Raw genomic sequence first — 14,855 nt, 5'->3', positions numbered from 1 at the left:
ACGGACGTTCCTCCTTGCCTGGGTGCAAACAACATACGAAAGTGCTTGTGTGAATTTTTTTCAGCGCAGTACGGACCAGAATGAAATTGCAGAAATTAGGCCGGAATTTCACAAGTTTCGGTAGAGGATACCTTGGTTTTTACAAAATTTCTGAAAAATTCTTCCGGAATGGTTTTTTCCTGAAATTCCACCCAAGAATCTCCACTGAATTTGGGACAAAACGGGAAAGATTTCAGGTCAAACGGATGAGTATTCACCCACGAAAAGAATCAAACAGTTTCACACACAAACGAACCTTCCTTTCAGCCCTGGCAGTGACGAATAAAAAATTTATTGCCAATCTTGGGGACGAATCTGGGGTCAAACCTCAGCCAAAACTCATAGACACAGTGACGAGTGTCTGGTAAAAATTTCAGACCAAAATACCCAAGGAGTAAGGCGTAGTAAGTCCCAACCGAGAGTGAACAAAACCGGTTTTCCGAAAACAAAACGTCCTGGCTTTTCTTCCCCGTATCTTCTTTTTGTGATTCGTTTACGGACGTTCCTCCTTGCCTGGGTGCAAACAACATACGAAAGTGCTTGTGTGAATTTTTTTCAGCGTAGTACGGCCCAGAATGAAATTGCAGAAATTAGGCCGGAATTTCACAAGTTTCGGTAGAGGATAGCCTTGGTTTTTAAAAATTTCTAAAAATTTTCCGGAATGGTTTTTTCCTGAAATTCCACCCAAGAATCTCCACTGAATTTGGGACAAAACGGGACAAATTTCAGGTCAAACGGATGAGTATTCACCCACGAAAAAATCAAACAGTTTCACACACAAACGAACCTTCCTTTCAGCCTGGCAGTGATGAATAAAAAATTTGTTGCGAATATTGGGACGAGTCTGGGGCTCAAATCTCAGCCAAAACTCAATAGATACAATGACAGATGTCTACTAAAAATTTCAGCCAAAATACACAAGGAGTAAGGCGCAGTAACTCCCATACCGAGAGTGAAGAAAACCGGTTTTCCGAAAAAAAATGTCATGGCTTTTCTTCCCCATATCTTCTTTCTGTGATCTACTTATGGACGTGCCTCCTTACTGGGTGCAAACAACATACGAAAGTATTTGTGTGAATTTTTTCAGCGCAATACGGACCCGGAAAAAAATTACAGAAAGTATGGCTAAATATCACAAGTTTTGCTAGAGAATAGCCTTGGCTTGCACAAAATTTCTGAAAAATTCACCCCAAGTGGTTTTTTCCTGAAATTCCGCGTAAGAATCTCCACTGAATTTGGGAAAACACGCTACAGATTTCGGGTCAAACGGATGTGTATTCACCCAGAAAAAAATCAAACAGTTTTACACACAAACGAACCTTCCTTTCTTTCAGCCCGGGCAGTGATGAATAAAAAATTTGTTGCGAATATTGTGGGACGAGTCTGGGGCTCAAATCTCAGCCAAAACTCAATAGATACAATGACAGATGTCTACTAAAAATTTCAGGCCAAAATACACAAGGGCAGTAACTCCCATACCGAGAGTGAAGAAAACCGGTTTTCCGAAAAAAAAATGTCATGGCTTTTCTTCCCCATATCTTCTTTCTGTGATCTACTTATGGACGTGCCTCCTTACTTGGGTGCAAACAACATACGAAAGTATTTGTGTGAATTTTTTCAGCGCAATACGGACCCGGAAAAAAATTACAGAAAGTATGGCTAAATATCACAAGTTTTGCTAGAGAATAGCCTTGGCTTGCACAAAATTTCTGAAAAATTCACCCCAAATGGTTTTTTCCTGAAATTCCGCGTAAGAATCTCCACTGAATTTGGGAAAACACGCTACAGATTTCGGGTCAAACGGATGTGTATTCACCCAGAAAAAAAATCAAACAGTTTTACACACAAACGAACCTTCCTTTCTTTCAGCCCGGGCAGTGATGAATAAAAAATTTGTTGCGAATATTGTGGGACGAGTCTGGGGCTCAAATCTCAGCCAAAAATCAATAGATACAATGACAGATGTCTACTAAAAATTTCAGACCAAAATACACAAGGAGTAAGGCGCAGTAACTCCCATACCGAGAGTGAAGAATACCGGTTTTCCGAAAAAAAAATGTCATGGCTTTTCTTCCCCATATCTTCTTTCTGTGATCTATTTATGGACGTGCCTCCTTACCTGGGTGCAAACAACATACGAAAGTATTTGTGTGAATTTTTTCAGCACAATACGGACCCGGAAAAAAATTACAGAAAGTAGGGCTAAATATCACAAGTTTTGCTAGAGAATAGCCTTGGCTTGCACAAAATTTCTGAAAAATTCACCCCAAATGGTTTTTTCCTGAAATTCCGCGTAAGAATCTCCACTGAATTTGGGAAAACACTCTACAGATTTCGGGTCAAACGGATGTGTATTCACCCAGGAAAAAAATCAAACAGTTTCACACACAAACGAACCTTCCTTTCTTTCAGCCCGGGCAGTGATGAATAAAAAATTTGTTGCGAATCTTGTGGGATGAGTCTGGGGCTCAAATCTCAGCCAAAACTCAATAGATACAATGACAGATGTCTACTAAAAATTTCAGACCAAAATACACAAGGAGTAAGGCGCAGTAACTCCCATACCGAGAGTGAAGAAAACCGGTTTTCCGAAAACAAAATGTCATGGCTTTTCTTCCCCATATCTTCTTTCTGTGATCTATTTATGGACGTGCCTCATTACCTGGGTGCAAACAACATACGAAAGTACTTGTGTGAATTTTTTCAGCACAATACGGACCCGGAAAAAAATTACAGAAAGTAGGGCTAAATATCACAAGTTTTGCTAGAGAATAGCCTTGGCTTGCACAAAATTTCTGAAAAATTCACCCCAAATGGTTTTTTCCTGAAATTCCGCGTAAGAATCTCCACTGAATTTGGGAAAACACTCTACAGATTTCGGGTCAAACGGATGTGTATTCACCCAGGAAAAAAATCAAACAGTTTCACACACAAACGAACCTTCCTTTCTTTCAGCCCGGGCAGTGATGAATAAAAAATTTGTTGCGAATCTTGTGGGATGAGTCTGGGGCTCAAATCTCAGCCAAAACTCAATAGATACAATGACAGATGTCTACTAAAAATTTCAGACCAAAATACACAAGGAGTAAGGCGCAGTAACTCCCATACCGAGAGTGAAGAAAACCGGTTTTCCGAAAACAAAATGTCATGGCTTTTCTTCCCCATATCTTCTTTCTGTGATCTATTTATGGACGTGCCTCATTACCTGGGTGCAAACAACATACGAAAGTACTTGTGTGAATTTTTTCAGCACAATACGGACCCGGAAAAAATTACAGAAAGTAGGGCTAAATTTCACAAGTTTTGTTAGAGGATAGCCTTGGCTTGCACAAAATTTCTGAAAAATTCTCCCCAAATGGTTTTTTCCTGAAATTCCGCGTAAGAATCTCCACTGAATTTGGGAAAACACGCTACAGATTTCGAGTCAAACGGATGAGTTTTCACCCAGGAAAAAAATCAAATAGTTTCACACACAAACGAACCTTCCTTTCTTTCAGCCCGGGCAGTGATGAATAAAAAATTTGTTGCGAATCTTGTGGGACGAGTCTGGGGCTCAAATTTCAGCCAAAGCTCAATAGATACAATGACGAATGTCTGCTAAAAATTTCAGACCAAAATACCCAAGGAGTAAGGCGCAGTAACTCCCATACCGAGAGTGAACAAAACAGGTTTTCCGAAAACAAAATGTCATGGCTTTTCTTCTCCGTATCTTCTTTCTGTGATCTGTTTATGGACGTGCCTCCTTACCTGGGTGCAAACAACATACGAAAGTACTTGTGTGAATTTTTTCAGCGCAATACGGACCCGGAAAAAAATTACAGAAAGTAGGGCTAAATTTCACAAGTTTTGCTAGAGCATAGCCTTGGTTTACACAAAATTTCTGAAAAATTCTCCCAAAATGGTTTTTTCCTGAAATTCCGCGTAATAATCTCCACTGAATTTGGGACAAAACGCTACAGATTTCGGGTCAAACGGATGAGTATTCACCCAGGAAAAAAATCAAACAGTTTCACACTCAAACGAACCTTCCTTTCTTTCAGCCCGGGCAGTGATGAATAAAAAATTTGTTGCGAATCTTGTGGGACGAGTCTGGGGCTCAAATCTTAGCCAAAACTCAATAGATACAATGACAGATGTCTACTAAAAATTTCAGACCAAAATACACAAAGAGTAATGCGCAGTAACTCCCATACCGAGAGTGAAGAAAACCGGTTTTCCGAAAACAATATGTCATGGCATTTCTTCCCCGTATCTTCTTTCTGTGATCTATTTATGGACGTGCCTCCTTACTTGGGTGCAAACAACATACGAAAGTATTTGTGTGAATTTTTTCAGCGCAATACGGACCCGGAAAAAAATTACAGAAAGTAGGGCTAAATTTCACAAGTTTTGCTAGAGGATAGCCTTGGCTTGCACAAAATTTCTGAAAAATTCTCCCCAAATGGTTTTTTCCTGAAATTCCGCGTAAGAATCTCCACTGAATTTGGGAAAAAACGCTACACATTTCGGGTCAAACGGATGACTATTCACCCAGGAAAAAAATCAAACAGTTTCACACACAAACGAACCTTCCTTTCTTTCAGCCCGGGCAGTGATGAATAAAAATTTTGTTGCGAATCTTGTGGGATGAGTCTGGAGCTCAAATCTCAACCAAAACTCAATAGACACAATGACGAATGTCTGCTAAAAATTTCAGACCAAAATACTCAAGGAGTAAGGCGCAGTATCTCCCACACCGAGAGTGAATAAAACCGGTTTTCCGAAATCAAAACGTCATGGTTTTTCTTCCCCGTATCTTCTTTATGTGATCTGTTTATGGACGTGTCTTCTTACCTGCGTGCAAACAACATACGAAAGTATTTGTGTGAATTTTTTCAGCGCAATACGGACCCGGAAAAAAATTACAGAAAGTAGGGCTAAATTTCACAAGTTTTGCTAGAGGATAGCCTTGGTTTGCACAAAATTTCTGAAAAATTCTCCCAAATTGGTTTTATCCCGAAATTCCGCGTAAGAATCTCCACTGAATTTGGGACAAAACGCTACAGATTTCGGGTCAAACGGATGAGTATTCACCCAGGAAAAAAATCAAACAGTTTCACACACAAACGAACCTTCCTTTCTTTCAGCCCGGGCAGTGATGAATAAAAAATTTGTTGCGAATCTTGTGGGACGAGTTTGGGGCTCAAATCTCAGTCAAAACTCAATAGACACAATGACGAATGTCTGCTAAAAATTTCAGACCCATATACCCAAGGAGTAAGCCGCAGTAACTCCCATACCAAGAGTGAACAAAACCGATTTTCCGAAAACAAAACGTCATGGCTTTTCTTCCCCGTATCTTCTTTCTGTGATCTGTTTATGGACGTGTCTCCTTACCTGGGTGTAAACAATATACGGAAGTACTTGTGTGAATTTTTTCATGGCAATACGGACCCGGAAAAAAATTACATAAAGTATGGCTAAATTTCACAAGTTTTGCTAGAGGATAGCCTTGGTTTGCACAATATTTCTGAAAAATTCTCCCAAAATGGTTTTTTCCTGAAATTCCGCGTAAGAATCTCCACTGAATTTGGGACAAAACGCTACAAATTTCAGGTCCAACGGATGAGCATTCACCGAGGAAAAAAAATCAAACAGTTTCACACACAAACGAACCTTCCTTTCTTTTCAGCCCGGGCAGTGATGAATAAAAAATTTGTTGCGAATCTTGTGGGACGAGTTTGGGGCTCAAATCTCAGCCAAAACTCAATAGACACAATGACGAATGTCTGCTAAAAATTTCATACCAAAATTACCAAGGAGTAAGGCGCAGTAACTCCCATACCGAGAGTGAACAAATTCGGTTTTTCGAAAACAAAACGTCATGACTTTTCTTCCCCGTATCTTATTTCTTTGATCTGTTTATGGACGTGCCTCCTTACCTGGGTTCAAACAACATACGAAAGTACTTGTGTGAATTTTTTCAGCGCAATACGGACCCGAAAAAAAATTACAGAAAGTAGGGCTAAATTTCACAAGTTTTGCTATAGAGCCTTGGTTTGCACAAAATTTCTGAAAAATTCTCCCGAAATGGTTATTTCCTGAAATTCCGCGTAAGAATCTCCACTGAATTTGGGACAAAACGCTACAGATTTCGGGTCAAACAGGTGAGCATTCACCAAGGAAAAAAATCAAACAGTTTCACACACAAACGAACCTTCCTTTCTTTCAGCCCGGGCAGTGATGAATAAGAAATTTGTTGCGAATCTTGTGGGACGAGTCTGGGGCTCAAATCTCAGCCAAAGCTCAATAGATACAATGACGAATGTCTGGTAAAATTTTCAGACCAAAATACCCAAGGAGTAAGGCGCAATAACTCCCATACCGAGAGTGAACAAAACCGGTTTTCCGAAAACAAAATGTCATGGCTTTTCTTCTCCGTATCTTCTTTCTGTGATCTGTTTATGGACGTGCCTCCTTACCTGGGTGCAAACAACATACGAAAGTACTTGTGTGAATTTTTTCAGCGCAATACGGACCCGGAAAAAAATTACAGAAAGTAGGGCTAAATTTCACAAGTTTTGCTAGAGCATAGCCTTGGTTTGCACAAAATTTCTGAAAAATTCTCCCAAAATGATTTTTTCCTGAAATTCCGCGTAATAATCTCCACTGAATTTGGGACAAAACGCTACAGATTTCGGGTCAAACGGATGAGTATTCACTCAGGAAAAAAATCAAACAGTTTCACACACAAACGAACCTTCCTTTCTTTCAGCCCGGGCAGTGCTGAATAAAAAACTTGTTGCGAATCTTGTGGGACGAGTCTGGGGCTCAAATCTCAGCCAAAACTCAATAGACACAATGACGAATGTCTGCTAAAAATTTCAGACCAAAATACTCAAGGAGTAAGGCGCAGTAACTCCCACACCGAGAGTGAACAAATTCGGTTTTCCGAAAACAAAACGTCATGGCTTTTTTTCCCCGTATCTTCTTTATGTGATTTGTTTATGGACGTGTCTCCTTACCTGGGTGCAAACATCATACGAAAGTACTTGTGTGAATTTTTTCAGCGCAATACAGACCCGGAAAAAAATTACAGAAGGTAGGGCTAAATTTCACAAGTTTTGCTAGATTTCTGAAAAATTCTCCCGAAATGGTTTTTTCCTGAAATTCTGCGTAAAAATCTCCACCGAATTTGGGACAAAATGCGATACATTTTGGGTCAAACGGATGAATATTCACCCAGAAAAAAAATCAAACAGTTTCATACACAACGAACATTCATTTCTTTCGGTCCGTCAATAAAAATTAAAAAAAAAATAGATTTTTCTATAGAAAACCAAATGGATTTTTTTATAAGGATTAAAAGTATAATCTACGATAGTATGTGTACCAAAAAAAGAAATAAATGTCTCGGTCCTATTTCAGGGTTTACTTGCCACTTAATAAAAATAATAATAAATGACATAAAAAGATTATAAAATTTAAAATAAAAAACAATTATTAAGAATCATTACCAAAATTTGCAAGAAACTACAAATTATTTAATTAAAATTTTAAATCACAAAACCTTTGAATTAAAATCTTTTTGAAAATAAATTATGTGTATATTTAAATATATTAAAATATCATGATATCACTGTTTTATTATTGACTTTTTTATAAAAAAAATTGATACACAAAATCAACGGAATATATATTTACGCTTCAAAAATTGAATTAATCAAACTTATGTTATATATAAAATTATTGAAAGACGTAACATTATTTAATAATATACCAATATCATTTAATCCTTCTCCATGATATAATATTCTATCAAAATAAAAGTATGGTTGCTCACTTTATTCAACAGTAAATCTTTTAAAATATATCTTTTAACTAAAAGTCAACTTTTGAAAATTCAGTGAATAGTTAAATATATTTGTCTTTGAGTGTTTTACCGGCCTAATAATTTAATTTATTTAAAGTATTATTTTAATATTTTTTACTTTACTTATTTTATTATAAAAAATATAAATATTAAAATAACAATCAATTACATAAAATATATAATCAATTATCTTTTGGAGTTTATATCTACTTATTAGTGTTTTTCAATGCTTCCAACTAAAAAAAATCTATTTAAAGTAAAGAAATTCTTAAAAGCACTTGTAACTTATCTAAATAGACTCATAATTTTTATGCAAAGAATTTACAAATAAGTAGATTATTGGTTTTCATAACAACATGAATCATCATCCACATCCAAACTAAAACTATTATTTCAAATTTCAAATTAAATAATCCAAAAGGTTTTTTTCAAATTCGTAATTGACCGAATTTGAATTGACCGAATTTTTTCAAATTTGTAATTAGCTTTCTGATTAAGTAAACTAAATTGAATTAGTTTCCAAATTACATAATCTGAAAGTCTTTTCTAATATATAATAATTTCTGAATTATATCCGAAAGCCTTATGCATATCCAGACTTTAAGAATACTATTTTTTAAAAATATATTTCAAATTAAGTTATTTCTGAATCGAGATTAATTTATGAATTATGTAATCCGAAATATGAGGATAACGATAAAAAATTATTTTCACAGGACAGAAGAAGATGGAAGTGCAGCAGGAAGAAAGAGTCTTCAGAAATTTGGTGAATTTGACTTCCACAATTCAATATTTGAAATATTAATGGAAATAAGTGAAGTAAACACGAGAATAACTGGCATTCATATTATCTTCTATCAAGCACATACATCAAATTAGTAATGAGGCCAATGTCTATACCTGCGGGATAAAAATCTGCCATTGTACCTCTAGAAAAACAATCCTTCCTTTTCAACGTTCTTCATACAAAATTTGAAACTGTGAATCTTTCATGTTTTTCATTGAAACAATGAAAGTATGAATAAAATGGTTTCTTGGTACAAAAGGGTTAATTTGGCCAAGAAGATGAAATTTGAATAGAATTAACCTTTATACTATAAACATGTAATGAAATCCTGAGAATCACACGAATTAAAACCTACTCTGTAATCTGCCCCTTCATGAAGAAAAGTATACCTGAAATTCCATTTTCGCATGTACAACTGAAATATCAATGGTCATTCTGACTGGAACCAATCCTTGGCACAAATAAGGGCCTCAAGAGTGAGGGAGCTTAAAGAACTACGGTAGCTATCTATTTTTCTAATCTGGGTGTCAAAAACAGAATCTGCAGAAAGAGTGGAAACTGGTAAAGACAAAATATCAGATGCGATTCTAGACAATGTTGGGTATTTCAATCCATTTACTCTCCACCAGCTCAGAATATCAAATTCCTCTGCTCTGCTCAGAAGAGGCTCTTCCAGATACTCTTCCAATTCTGACTTAAATTGAGGGTTACCAGTGAAATCAGATATATAAAATTCATAATCGGAAAGTTCATCCCCATCAACAAAAAGTGAGCAGTCAATAGACCCTTCTTGATATGTTTCTTTTATCATAATGTCATCCCCATCATCATCATTTGTTGCTGTAAGAAACATTTGGGTGCTATATTCAATGAATAGATCACGAAGACCATCCTCAACTATCTTTATCCAGGCCGCAGCATTCTCACCAAATGTCTTGGCAAAGGTAAATTCCACAAGTTTCATTTTATGCCTTGGGTCCATAGCTACAGCAATTGCCAAGATGATGCAGCTTTCTCTCCAATATTGGTCAAAGTTCTCATGCAAAGGAAAAATTAAACTTCTTATAAAAGGATCCTGGATGAAGGCTGCTTGTGTCAACTCCACCTGAACTTTTGACACTTCAGCAAAAAATAAGTTTGAAGTTGGGTATGGTTGCTGAGTCAAAATTTTGGCTGCGTCATACAAATACTTCAAATATGTGCAGAGAGTTTCAACCTGCTTCCAGTCATCCATTGTTAGAGTCATTCTGTAATCAGGATCAGTGGTATCAAGGCAGATGAAGATTTCCTTTAGTTCACAGGCAGCTACAAGCATAAGATAAGTCGTGTCCCATTTACAGGGGTCATCAATTGAAAGATTCACCACACTAGGTACTTGTAATTGTTGCTTCAAGTCAATAAACTTCTCTTTATGGGGTTCGGAAGAATTCACATGCTTTACACTGTCACGAACCTTGCTAATAGTTTCTCTCATTGCCCATAGTGCATCAGCTGCAAGGCGACTAAGCACACGAGCATAACAATTCTGGTTTAACAACTGACCATTGAGGATGGTAGGGTTCTTAACAGAGAGTAGGTCTCTCAGATTTTCTATCACATTCTCACTGGAAAAGGATTTATCAAGAGCGAGGGTAAACAGCCGACCCTCCAAATGCCAATCGGATAAGCAGGTCACTAAAGTTTGATTTAAAGAGTCTTCAGAACCAGGAAATGGTACTGTAACAACATTGAGAATAGGACGATGTAAGTTCCAATCATTATCAATGAAGTGTCCTCGAACAAAGACATAGCCCATTGCCTGGTTCGAAGTGCACAATTCCAATGTCAGGTTGACTTGTCCAGGAATCACATTGATAACATTCAACAGATTTTGCTTTTTCCTGAGGTAAATAGCAACACAATCCCTTTCAACAGAATTTAGACATGATGGATTAAACTGGGGTTGAAGAATCCGGACAAAATCAATGAAACCCTGTTGCTTCACAATATGAAGAGGATAATCATGTAAAATTACCATTTTGGCAACATCTTGGTTGCAACGCTCCTCATCAAATGAGATACCATTACCAGTAAACCTAGAATTTTCTCTTGGCCGTTTCTTGGGTGGATTGGCAGTATATTGATTACCATCTGTTTTGGGATATGAGCTTTGTTGGTTTTTCTCCCGAAGTACTTGACAGATTCCCAAAGAAATGTGTCTTTTCAGATGGCTTGTACCAGCTTGTTTTGAATCAGTTATATAAGAAAATGATTTTTTGCATTGGTTACAGTAAGCCCTGGTACATCCAGCTCCAAGAGCTTCTACTGTGAAGTAGTCCCAGACCATAGACTTTTTTCTCATCCGCTTATTGGGTTGCGTTCCTGAATAAGGTATCACATCATTATTAACATGAGCATCAAGCTCCATGATAGCAAAAGTAACCCTGAAAAACCAAAAAAATTGGAACGCCAGAAGGACATCAATAAGTGGCTTTCCTCCACAAATAATGAAGGCAGGGTAAAAGTTATATTATTTTTTACACCAAACATAAAGAAAAAATTAAACAAGAATAAGAATTTAAAAGGCCATGGAAGTTCAGCTGCTAAGGACAAACTCTGATAAATGATATATAATTAAAAAGGAAATTATATTGCAAAACAAAGAAACAAGAAAATGCATTCAAAACAGAGAGTAATCAAAATTTTACCCCAAAAAAACATCATGTTTAAGGCAAAAAGGTTTATTTTTGGAGTCTATATCACGGTAGTGTTGCTATGGCACACATAAAGGCACTATTTTTAACCACCATTGCAACCACAATGACCACAATTGAAAACCAATTCACTATTTGAATTCTATAGCAGTCCAAAATCACTACCCTACTCTGCTATAGCACGCTATTGGCCACTACAAATTTTTCCAAACAAAACCCTTTTTCCATTGGTCAGCTCCGTGGATCCTGTCAAGAATTGAGTTAGCACACTACTACAACAATTATAGAGAACAAAACATTCATCATAGCTATTAGAATCTTATGATTTGAATCATATGATTCAAAGTAATTCGTCTTAATCAGTGTTTTGAATCTCTTAATCAATCTCCAATGACTTGAATCTATGATACATAGATGAATCAACACAATTTTTTATCACCAAAACAAATCTATGATACATAGATACTTTTTTTTCTACTTTTTCTCACTAATTTCTCATAAAAAAATTGAAAACTTATATAAGCTAAGAAAATCTTATCCTAATATTCCACTACTTTATTCATCACCCACTCATTTAAAGCACTAACTCTATTTGGTTACTCCATTGCTTTGTTTTAACTTTTTTTAAAAATAAAGGGTTTACATGCTAGATTATGGCATGTACTTTTGTTTCGTTGAGACTTATTTTTAACCTCTTTAGTTATTTCTAGTTCAAATTATCGCATTGCGTACTATTCATGATTTGTATGATATATTTTAACATGTGGCGGGCACAAGTTCAGTCCTCGCCATTGTGAAAACTCATCGTACCAACAACAGTTATAACATTGTGGGCCAGATAAGTCTCTCGACAAGTGGACTTAGAAAAACCTGTGGCAGGACCTAAAAGAATATAATATATTAGAATTTTGTGTTGTCTCCAAATCTTACATTCCCTTCTTGGATTTGCAAATTATAACTCTAAAGTTGCATGGCCATTTATGATTTAAATATCAACTTGACAACCTGTCCATCCATGCTATAGCTATCTATGCTAGTTTCAGCATGTATCTTGATGAAAGTAACTTTCCCTTGCAAGATACACACTAAAAGTATTAAATTGTTAATAGCATAAAATGGAGGAAAGTCCAGAATCTGCTATAACATACAGCAGATAGTGTCGCAGGTAAATAGGGGAAACCACATAGCAGTTGAAATTAGTCAAATATACCAATCATATATGCACAAAAAAATTATGATGCGCGTAAATAAAATTAAAATGCATAAAGATTTCATAATACTAACTCAAAGAGTTCAATTGCTCGGAGGCTTGTCAGTGATGACAAGAGGGTGAAAAAGGAGGTGAACAAACACTGATGGAGGGTGGGACTCGATCTTAGGTGAAGCCCTGAAGAGAGGTTTTTGTATAGAGGAAGATTAATAGGTTTAAGTGAGTAGGGAGAGTGGGACACTATGACTGAGTAGGAAAAAAACATGTGTAGTCCCATATCCATCTGAAAACCACATCGCAACGCATGCAACAACAACAACACCCATAACAATGGCATGAAGTGATAGCAGAACCTAGGAATTGTGTCATGCAACAGCAATATAGCCGCAACCCAAACAACACTGCTTAAATCAAAGCCTACAAATAACTCGTGCTCATATCTCAACAGTCATACTAACACTCAAAATTAAAGGCAGCATTCATATTTTCTTTCTCCATAACATACACAAACAATCCAACCCAGTAAGACAATCAAAACCTCTGAAAGGGGTGGATTGACAAATAGAACACCCTAAACACATATCCGCCAGCATCATCAACAGAGCAAACAGAACAAAATCTAAGCAAAAAATAAAACAAAACACACAGATTTTCTATTTCACGAATAGAATAAAAAAAAAAAAACACCATGAAGTATGCAGAAGTCTCAACACAACATTTCACTTGAACACAAGAGCTAACTCACTCATTCAAGATCACAACGACAGACAATGCATGACGAAGACAGCAAGGACTAAGAGCACAAGGAATAGGTCTTGATTAAAACAAATATATCAATTCGAACAATAAATACAGTTTGTTTATTCGCGTTTTCCGTTCTTTGGTTTAGGGATCGAACATAAACAAAACACAACAGTGAGCAAAACGAAAACAGAGAGAGAGTCTAATCGGTTACAGAGTAGCATTACATTGAATTCAAATAGTGAATAGAAAGAGAGAAAAACCTTGAGAAAAGGGAGAGTTGCGAGAGCTCGTGCCACTGCCACGGCGGCGGAATAGAGAAACGGCGTTGTGAAGTGAATGAAGAGAAAACCGAATGAGAACGTAGTGCTTATATACACACACGTGTGAGTGTGTGCGTATATATAGATGAATATTATATATATATATATATATATATAGAGAGAGAGAGAGAGAGAGAGAGAGAGGGGAAAAGCAACGAACGATTATGGTATGAAGGCGGAGAGAATGTGTCTGCGCGCGGCCGAAAGGAAGGAATCAGGGTTCAAACTATGGAACTTCAAAACTGCTTCCCAATTTGCACTTATAAACCCTTCATGCTTATTTATAGGGTTCATCATATATCTAATATAAAAATATTCCATAATATTATAAAGATACTCAATATACGAAAATACGTATAATTTTTAAAATAAAATATATGAATCTATATATTATATAATTATAAATTATGTAAATTGATATTGATAATAAAGATTTATGTATAATATGTTTGATTTTTTTTAGTAAAAAGATATTTTTTATTGTTGGTTAAAAAAAATTTGTTTCTTATTTTTATAATCATAACAAAAATTTGTACAATAATTTTTGAGTTTTTAAAAAATTAATGTATTTTTTCATTTTAAAATTATATTAGAATTGTACTATAATTATCAGAAGTCCAGTAAATATTTTTTGAATTTAACACTCTACCTCGATATGTGTCCTGCAAGTGTATTATACTTTATCCGACATAGACACACCATTTAAAAGAGTGTTGTGATTTTTTTTTAAAAAAAAAATATGGAGATTATAATGTTGAGAATTGAAATATCTTTTTGTTTATTAAGATAATTCATGCTCATATCAAAGATTTGGCTTTAGATCAAAGATAAATAATGTCTAGAAAAAAATTATTAAAATTTTAGTTGTTTGCGTTAAAGTGAAAAATAAGAAATTAAAAATAAATAAGGTTAGATAAATAAAATTTTAGTTCAAATTAAAATATTTGTAACGTTTTAATTTGAAATGTTTACTCTTAAAGTTAACATTGAGTAATAAATTGGGTTATCCATAAGACATAATTTATTATACCTTAAAGGCTAATTGATTATAGTCCAGTTGATTACTGTAAGTTTTAAAGTTTTTCTCGGATTAATAAAAGAACATGTTATCTATGTAAAGATGTTTTTATACTTTTTTTTTCAATTATTCTAATAGGATTATTCACTATTTAAATGAAATTTAAACATATTATTTAAAAAAATACCTAAG

General features: G+C 35.6%; 1 protein-coding gene across 2 annotated transcripts; it reads right to left on the bottom strand.

Moving 5' to 3' along the window:
* Nucleotides 1–8,709: 8,709 nt before the first annotated feature.
* LOC137819250 (zinc finger BED domain-containing protein DAYSLEEPER-like) lies at nt 8,710–13,897 on the bottom strand. Of its 2 annotated transcripts, none has more exons than XM_068623038.1 (2): nt 13,586–13,897; nt 8,710–11,101 (listed from the first exon to the last, which is right to left on the bottom strand). In XM_068623038.1, the coding sequence occupies exon 2, from the start codon at nt 11,083–11,085 to the stop codon at nt 9,109–9,111; it is 1,977 nt and encodes a 658-aa protein (XP_068479139.1). In that variant the 5' UTR covers nt 11,086–11,101; nt 13,586–13,897; the 3' UTR covers nt 8,710–9,108. The 2 variants fall into 2 exon arrangements, with proteins under 2 accessions (XP_068479139.1, XP_068479140.1); XM_068623039.1 differs by having other exon boundaries at nt 8,710–11,039; nt 13,586–13,719.
* Between the last annotated feature and the right edge of the window lie 958 nt (nt 13,898–14,855).

This window comes from Phaseolus vulgaris, chromosome 10 (assembly GCF_000499845.2).
Source record: "Phaseolus vulgaris cultivar G19833 chromosome 10, P. vulgaris v2.0, whole genome shotgun sequence".
NCBI classification, from domain to species: domain Eukaryota; kingdom Viridiplantae; phylum Streptophyta; class Magnoliopsida; order Fabales; family Fabaceae; genus Phaseolus; species Phaseolus vulgaris.
The sequence above is the reverse complement of the archived record's forward strand: the minus strand, read 5'-3'. Positions and strand labels throughout refer to the sequence as shown.